Source organism: Daucus carota, chromosome 7 (assembly GCF_001625215.2).
Source record: "Daucus carota subsp. sativus chromosome 7, DH1 v3.0, whole genome shotgun sequence".
Taxonomy (NCBI): Eukaryota; Viridiplantae; Streptophyta; class Magnoliopsida; order Apiales; family Apiaceae; genus Daucus; species Daucus carota.
In genome coordinates, this window is record NC_030387.2 from 33,019,821 (window position 1) to 33,028,900 (window position 9,080).

Genomic DNA, 9,080 nt, shown 5'->3' on the forward strand with positions numbered 1-9,080 from the left:
TGTATCTCATCTTAATGGCAAAATCGATAGACGAGTTCAGAAATACCGTAATAGTGGCTGTCCAGTAAAACCAACTAGTCAACTATGCCAGGATTTTAAAAAAAAGCAGAAATATGACCAGGTGAGGCTGTTCAACAGAACCAACAATGCCAGAATTTAGCAACAAAAAATGAGAAAGAAACGAGCACACACACAATAGAAACAAGACCAGGTAAACCTAACTATTTAATTTCCAAATTATTATCAAGAAAGTTTGTTAAACTTCATTCATCTAACATTTAAAGGGCAAAATTCTAAGTTGCTGTCATGAAACTTAATGAAACTGCATTTGCATGACACTAGTGTAAACTAGAACTAAACCCACAGCAGACTTGTTTACAAGCTAGATGTAATATTATTTCGAGTTGTAAATTTGGTAGCAATAAATAATTCAGATTGAGAGCCAATGCTAATATAACCAGCAAACTTGTCATCCTAAAATAATGATACCAGCAATAATGAAAATGGGATGGCCACCTTCGTAAGCATCGCCAAAAGCATATAACACATGAAATATATCTGAACCCTTTTCTTTTTTTTTTTTCATTTCTCTTTGGGAATTTCGAGGAGGGGGGGGGGGGGGGGGGGGCAAAACAGAAACAGTAAGTGCATAGGCAAAAACCATAAGCGCATAGGCTTGTGGTTTGAAGTGGCTATCTTTCGTTCACGGCAGAGATCTATTGCGTAGGTAGAGGCTTTAGTGCAATATAATCAAATGGTAGAGGACCTTTTAGTGTGTAAGCAGAGACAGCAAGACCTTATAACATCTGTCAGGTGTGCTCCACTAACGTATGAGCGGAACACTGTTGCCCATTCTAGTTCCAAGGTATGAAGTGGTTGATACATTAGACTGCATGTAGAGAACTTTAGAGTAAAAATCCCAGTACGAGTTTGTCTCATCTATGTGACTTTGTCCAAACGGATGTTTCTCTACGTATTTCCTCATGTTACCAGTAGTAGCCAACTTTTCCACATAAACACGAAGATCACCACCTGGGCCTGTAATGAGAATGCATTTTCGTTTTATAAATATACATCCAATGATATACTAATAGACCATTTCGAAGTTCTAACATCATAAAACAAGAGAGCTCACCTAAAGAAGTATCATGCTTGTCCTTGTAAGTAAAGGAATAAGGGAATACAGCAGTGTGCATCTAGAATGTCAAGATAAAAAAAGAAAAAAAGTTCATGCAATTAGTAAGTTCTACATCAAAAAGATAGTATTAAATTTAAAAGATAGCTCAAGGCTAATAAAAACAGGCGACAATACTTACAGGATTAAGCAAAGCCTTATGTGGAGAGTCATCTAGCAGCAATGTGTTTGATTCATTGTAAACACCCTTTTCCCAAGGTAGATCATCATCATAACCTTCCCAAATCTTCCTCAGATCCTTGCAAACTAAGGGTTTGTGCTTGTTTTCTAGAGTATAGAGCCCTGTTTTAGTACACTTGGACAAATCCTGGAAAAAGAAACAATTAAATTATTAATTTACACCATGACAAAAAAATATATATTATATTAATTTACAATACATTAAACCAAAGTGGTTATTAAAAACTTACACACACACACACACCCCCAAGCCCAAAAAAAAAAAAGAATGCAAACAACTTCAGGTGCTGGTTTGTACTCTATATACCCAAAACCAAATGAAAAGTGTTGCCCAGATATTATGCCAAAAGCTATCAGTAGTTTCCAAATAAAATGAGACTTACTATCCCACATGGTACATATGATGACTAAATAATTATGTTGTACAGTAAAATTCAAATCCTCGGACTCACAAGATTCTACAGTTGCCACAAGAATATAGGCCTGCCGAGGCTCAGGGTTTTGCACAAGTTTCCCAGGGTTCCACATATGAGTATTCCCAGAACTTCTTACTATATTGATGGCAGGTTTCACTATGAATTAGAAGTGTTCTACAATACGCAAACTTCCTCCGAACTAAAATTATACTTATTGTCCTCTCATCTCTAGCCATGTTATATATTCAGTGCTTTTAAAACCATCTTATTTGTCACCCCAAACAATATTATTGTGTGAAGGGCTGAGGGCCTTTTGCCTATAATAACTATAGCCCTTCAAGCAATTTAAGATGGGCTCTCTAGAGTGCCCTGCAATCTTCAATTATATATAGACAAATACAAAGAAAATTTTTAGCACATACCCAAGAGAACACCAAGTTGTGCTTCATATCTCCCAACAAATAATCGATCACCCGATCAACTACCTTCCTAGACATATGAAATCAAAATAGTAAGAATGAGAAGCCAGGCTAAATATATCAGGACAGCAGAACAAAGAAATAGCCTATATAAGCTTAACAAGTACTTGGATCTTGAAGACCAAATCCCCACATCGAAATTGTCGAAGCAAAACCTTAAAAATTCTTGATAGAACGGTCGCTTGAAAACTGTGCCATGAAGGAAATTATCATTTATGCTTAGCGCCAAAATATTTGAAGCACCAGAGGTTCATATAACATAATATATAGATAAGTGTGTGTGTGTGTGTGTGTGTGTAGTTCTTACTGGCTCGTCTTAAGATATTTATGTCCCCTCTGCAGTCCTTTGGTGGAGGAGAAACTACATCTGCAAGAACCCCATTTACATCAAGAATGAGCAGCTTTCTCCTTGAAGATGTTCTTGAGACTATTTTTGGGGGAGGACGTGAAACAAGAAATCTGTCCGCTCTGTCAATCTGTGTTGAAGAAAAATGTTTTGCCACCACTCTGCTCAACGGTGGATGTTTTTTATGAACCATGTTTGTAGCTGGGCTTTTTTTGGAGCAAGTAGCAGTGCAACGAAATGCGTTGTCACATAAAAGAGTAACACAATTTCCTATACCCTCAGATCGCAAGTGAGGATCACAACGAACCGCACCATGATCATGTTGAAATTCATGAGAAAATGACTTCAACATGGCATCAGAGTCCCTCTCCACCAGTACAGTCTCGTCTGAGAAGTAAAAACAGATTTAACATTATGAATGTAAAGTGCTACATATGAAAAATGGAACAGTACGCAATTTTGTCAAATATTGGTTTGAATTTTAACATGGAGGCATATATAGACGCGAACACTTCATATTTAAGAAAAAGTTCCATATGGTTACCATAACAAAGCTTGGAACATTTTCTTGAAGATTTAGATTCTTTAACTTGAGTCTGATTTGTACTTGATTCATCATTCTTTCCCTTTCTATAGTAGTCGTCTGCTAGCCAATGACTGGACTCAGTTTCATTATTGCTTCGAGTGCAATATCTTTCATTGAACTTATGCTTCATCAGTCCTCTTGTCAGTTCGTTACCTGTTTGCTCTGCACTCCCTTTGACAAGATCTTTTTCTGTATCTACTTCCATTTTGAGATTTTTGAAAACAAAAGCATTCGCAGTTAATTCTATTTTGCCCTGTGAAGAACCCCTGGATACTGTTTTACGTTCAGTTGTCGAAGAACTCCAGATATTAATACGATGGTGGACCAACATATCCTACAGCATCCTTGATCATTCATTGATTGTACGCGATTTTAATATGGGTAAGTAGCAGCCACTGAAAGGATAAATTTACAACAATGAGCTGAATATTGACATTTAAATAATAAGAAACAACAAGCAGCTGAAAGAATAAAATTTCAAAAAAATAACACTCAAAAGGCAAATGAACAAAAAGAACGATTGTATTATATAATATCAAATTAATACTAAAAAATACCTTTATATACTGTTTGCTCATTGTTTAATTTGTTTCACTTGCAACATTAATAAAGTACCGAATATCCATATATGAAGATTAGAAAGCAAAATGCAATAGAGAATGTGGAAAATTGGTTTAGAAGGCGGAAGGCGGCAATAGGCAATAAGGTCTTCAAAAGACAATGTGCAAAGCACTGAAACAAAGACGGGCGCTTCAAGCAAGTGAATCGATGAGAACCATGCATGATTATAATGCACTCATATTTATGTAGCAGTAAATTATAAATAGTAGTGAAGTGCAAAAAAATTAAAGATAAACACAAACGTTAATCAAAAGATCGGCATAGTACTTTGGACGTATAATCTATTTAAAGTATGTTTCTGCTGAAATTAATATATTCCACTCATATTTGTCATATGCGTGTTAACTACTATACCCTAGATTTAATTGAAAAATATAACAAACAGAAAATTTTCTATATGATCTTGGAAATCGGATAAAATTGAGCATTCTGTCGCAAGAATAGGACTCCATAGGTGGTTGGTTACGTATCAAATATATAGTTTTATTTATTGTAGTTAGCAATATATATAGTATACGGTATTTCAATTTTAATTTACAATAAAGGACATGCTCAAAAAAATAAATTAACAACAAAGTAGAACTCGGCAAAAACAAAATATCTTTTAAAAGTGACACATCATTTCTCCTTGCAAGCAAAGGCGCGAACTTAAGTTCTCCTCGCAATAAATAATCTGTAATTTTAAACCAACAAGAAAAATCCAAAAATCACTATACTATCTGTATTCAGGCACCTCATACGGTTACTTATTGTATTTTCTCCTTCAACACAATTTAACTATTCAAGTACATTACGAAAATCCCCCAGTACTTCAGTCAATTACGCAACCAAACACATTTGCCTCAAAACACACCTACTGGATAGCCTTCTAAATTGCTCTTTAAGGAAGTGAATTTGACAACCAATCAAATTTGATTAAGCAAAACTGCAACACTATGACAATTTCATATATACACATATATATCATTTATAGTCTGTGTATATTACCAGATATTAGAAAGCAAGAGCCGCCGGTAAATTGTTATCCATAATCTGAAAATAAATATACAAATAATCTGAGAAACGAGATTAATCATTCGAAAGAAATTGGTAAATTATCGCACATCTTCAGGATTGGAGAATCTGGGAAGAGGAAAACATATACATATTATTACATGGAGTTTGAGATTCAATTGAGGTCGAAACAAGTGTATAGATACACAGATGGATATATAAATATATTAAACAGGGATAGAGATGGATAGATACATAGGAAGAAGAAGGAGATACCTGGATTAAGGATGTAAGGAAAATATAGCGTCAGGGCGTGGATTATGTATTTGAGGAAGAGCGTGCGACATAAACTATACAGTATATACAGTATTGGTATTTCCCGAATGTTTGACTTTTACCTCGGAAGTCTCGGCCCTAAAAATTTATTTTATTTTATTTTCACAAATTCATAACGAATTTTGTTAATTCTTTGAAAGAGACTCAACCAGGACAAATTCCCTTGTCTCATGATTGATCATGCGACTAGGTTGAAAAATAAATAAATGAGCTAAAATATTAACCGTTTTATTATCGGATTACTTAGTTACTTGAATAAAAATATTCTGAAAATTAAAAATGAAGATAATGATTTTCCGAGTAATTCAATCTACATATTCATTGAAAATAGTAGCTTCACAAAACCTTCAAAGAAGAGGAAAAAATAATTCGTTAGCGGATGGATTTCTCATGTTTCTCACATTGACCATGTTTGGAAATTAGAGGTTTTGGGCAAAATTAGAAGTTTAAGGTGATTTAGTGGTTTGACCACTAGAATCCGCTAATATTAGTGTTTGGTAGTTAGCGGATTCAAATCGAGGTTTGGAACCAAAAAACCAATTTTGAAAAAACTCCTTTGAGAAGATTTTGGGCTAGAGGTCTTGGTTTGTGTCTAGAAAAAACTAATCAATCACTATTAACCAAATATTTTACGAAAAACATCTAATTCAATCCGCTAATCAACATCTAATTCAATCCGCTAACAGCTAACCATAAATCGCTAATTCACAAACAGCGCCTTTCTCTCATCTCTTCAACATCAATAATTTTAACTAGTTTATAAAGTAGCTTTATAAAATAACATAATTAGGGTGATCACATAAATATATATTGATAGCTATATTTTTTTTTTTAACTACATGGCTATGTTGATTTAGGAATTCCTAATTTTTTTTTGATAAATACTAGAGATAATTATGAAAGTACTCGAAATAGTTTTGTAATAAAAAAATGAGTTAATTGCAATTAGCACCCCTTTGGTTTCGGCTTATTGCACATTGCACCTAATAGTTTTGGAAAATACACTTTGCATCCCCAGACTTTTAACCCGTAGACACTTTGCACCCTTTCCGTTAAATTCCGCCGTTACCGTTAACTTTTGCAGGGACATTTTGGGAAATTTAATTGCATTTAATAAAAATCAGACCTTTATTTAAATTTTTTGACCATCTAAACGATATTTTTCGGAAAAATTTAAAGAACGAAAGTTGTAGAGAATAAAAAGATCTTCTTAGAACTATAAGGTTCAAAATTTTCGTAATTCTTTTTATAATTATTTTTAAAAAATTCAAAAATTAGCAATCTTGTAAAAATGAACAATCATTTTTAAATAATTATTTAAATTTTGAACCTTATTGTTCTATAAAGATCTTTTTATTCTCTACAACTTTCGTTCTTTAAGTTTTTCCGAAAAATATCGTTTAGATGGTCAGAAAATTTAAATAAAGGTCTGATTTTAATTAAATATAATTAAATTTCCCAAAATGCCCCTGCAAAAGTTAGCGGTAACGGCAGAAATTAACGGAAAGGGTGCAAAGTGTCTACAGATTAAAAGTCTGGGGCTGCAAAGTGTATTTTCCAAAACTATTAGGTGCAATGTGCAATAAGCCGAAACCAAAGGGGTGCCAATTGCAATTAACTCTAAAAAAATTAAACGGTAAATTTTCGATAAGCGATTAAGTAAAAATGTATGAATAATAATATAGGTAAAATGATATATATCCGGTTTATAATGACTTAAATGAGTCCCGAGTAACATAGGTGGGTCAAGTGAGATATTTTGATAACGGGGTCAATTTGATATAAATTCGAAATTAATTCGAGGATGATCAATTAACATCGATTTTAAAATTACCGATACCACCCACATTTCGAGAAAAAAATAAGCTAAGTATTTGAGGAAGAAACCCATCGACAACAGTCCTTACAAATTACTAGTAGTAAAACTTTTTTTTGAAACGCAAGCGAAATTCATTAGATAAAAAAAAGATACAATCTCCAGAAAAGTCTGAAGACCATTACCTGATCTTTCTTGCTTCTAAACAAAAGAACCCATACCAACTTAGAAGCTTAGGACTACCAACTAGGAAAGAAATTAAAACTACTTGACAAACAAAGGAGAACAACCTAAACACCATAACCCATGAGAAACAGAACCTCCTGGAACCGCGAATATTGTGAAGAGCAAGCAACGAAGGTCTGCTGATAGCTCTGAAATTCTGAGCATAACCCCATATGACAGCCATCCTCTGTAGAACTTGAGAAGTGCCAGCTATATGCTTGCTTTTTCATAAAGAAATTGGACTATGTGTGGCCCAAACTTCTGTCATAGCAGGCCTGTGCATTCCTGAGTTTGCCAAAGAAATAGCATTTGAATTTAATTCTTCTGGGACAAACTGAATAAATATGGTGGAGTGAATACATTCCTGAGCACCTTCTGGCAGAGTTAAATGTGGGAAATCCACATTCACTCCTTGATTAACAGCATTAGAAGCTTAGGACTACCAACTAGGAAAGAAATTAAAACTACTTGACAAACAAAGGAGAACAACCTAAACACCATAACCCATGAGAAACAGAACCTCCTGGAACCGCGAATATTGTGAAGAGCAAGCAACGAAGGTCTGCTGATAGCTCTGAAATTCTGAGCATAACCCCATATGACAGCCATCCTCTGTAGAACTTGAGAAGTGCCAGCTATATGCTTGCTTTTTCATAAAGAAATTGGACTATGTGTGGCCCAAACTTCTGTCATAGCAGGCCTGTGCATTCCTGAGTTTGCCAAAGAAATAGCATTTGAATTTAATTCTTCTGGGACAAACTGAATAAATATGGTGGAGTGAATACATTCCTGAGCACCTTCTGGCAGAGTTAAATGTGGGAAATCCACATTCACTCCTTGATTAACAGCATTAACCGCTCCGATCGAATCTGAACAGATTACACTACGCTTTGAATGCCAATTATTGGAAACAATCCAAAGTACCAGGTGCAAAATGGCTATAATTTCTATTTCCAACCTATAATGGCAAAGGACAGGACCTGAGAAAGTATATTGACTTTTCCCAACTGTATTCTTAGCAGCTCCACCCATACCACCCTTTCCCGCTTGATTTGGTAAATATTCCCCATGCACTTCGCAGATAAGATCAAAAGAAAATCTAAGAAATTCCCAGTATTTGGAGGAGAGTTTATGGAAATGAACAGCTAGTGCTCCCTGTGGATTTACCCGCCACAGCGGAGTGTTGCCAAACTTGAAAATATCAAGCGAGGCTCCCCAGACAGAGACCCTGCGGAATATGAGCTCCTCTAATACGCATTTCTTAATCCTATCATTACGGAAGATCAATTCATTGCGTGCCAACCAGATGGACCAGGTAGTAGCAGCAATAAGCCAATAACTAGGTGCCAGACTCGACGTACCTGGCGATTGTGGAACATTCTAAGTAACCTCAGCAATGAGAACCCGTTTGTGAAAATTTTATCAAATTTCACACTCCACCACTTGCTTATGAAGTCCCAGGCCCAGTTCGCCAAATCACAATCCCACATTAAGTGACTTAACGATTCCTCACCAGAGTTGCACCAAGGACATGATTGATCAAAATTATGAATGCGAATAGCTAGGAAAACACGAGTTGGAAGTATCTACCAAATGATTTTCCAAAGGAAAATAGAAATTTTTGGAGGGACACGAATCTTCCAAATATATAGCCAATCTTTATCTCTAGAATTTGCACTGAGTATACCAGAATTCATTGAATTTTCCATGAGCTGATATGCATTTTTTGTGGTGAAAGACTTGCTTTGTGGTGAAAGACTAGTAGTAAAACTTAAAAGTAGAAAATTTGTGGAAAAGAGAGTAAAATAAGTAGTATCCGTTAAAACGTTTGAATTAATTGGTAATCCCGAGTCTTAAAAATCCCTAAAATAGAGGCAGAGCATACCC

The 9,080-nt window shown here is 35.0% G+C and overlaps 1 protein-coding gene across 3 annotated transcripts; it reads right to left on the reverse strand.

Moving 5' to 3' along the window:
• Positions 1-345: 345 nt before the first annotated feature.
• Positions 346-5,226, reverse strand: LOC108195136 (uncharacterized). 3 transcript variants are annotated; one of them, XM_017362088.2, is made up of 9 exons: positions 5,093-5,226; positions 4,811-4,855; positions 3,161-3,597; positions 2,578-3,003; positions 2,378-2,459; positions 2,214-2,280; positions 1,317-1,502; positions 1,136-1,196; positions 346-1,038 (listed from the first exon to the last, which is right to left on the reverse strand). In XM_017362088.2, exons 3-9 carry the CDS (start codon positions 3,531-3,533, stop codon positions 824-826), a joined length of 1,410 nt encoding a protein of 469 aa, XP_017217577.1. In that variant the 5' UTR covers positions 3,534-3,597; positions 4,811-4,855; positions 5,093-5,226; the 3' UTR covers positions 346-823. The 3 variants fall into 3 exon arrangements, with proteins under 3 accessions (XP_017217577.1, XP_017217578.1, XP_063937814.1); XM_017362089.2 differs by lacking the exon at positions 4,811-4,855 and having other exon boundaries at positions 5,093-5,214; XM_064081744.1 differs by lacking the exons at positions 4,811-4,855; positions 5,093-5,226 and adding an exon at positions 3,760-3,988.
• Between the last annotated feature and the right edge of the window lie 3,854 nt (positions 5,227-9,080).

What these genes read in the sequence shown, in the direction of transcription:
- LOC108195136 (XM_017362088.2), bottom strand. Translation starts at nt 3,533, where the DNA reads ATGTTGGTCCACCATCGTATTAATATCTGGAGTTCTTCGACAACTGAA. An exon ending in AAATATCTTAAGACGAGCCA is followed by an intron (nt 2,460 to 2,577) that starts GTAAGAACTACA and finishes TTCATGGCACAG; the next exon opens with TTTTCAAGCGACCGTTCTAT. An exon ending in CAAGCATGATACTTCTTTAG is followed by an intron (nt 1,039 to 1,135) that starts GTGAGCTCTCTT and finishes TTCTCATTACAG; the next exon opens with GCCCAGGTGGTGATCTTCGT.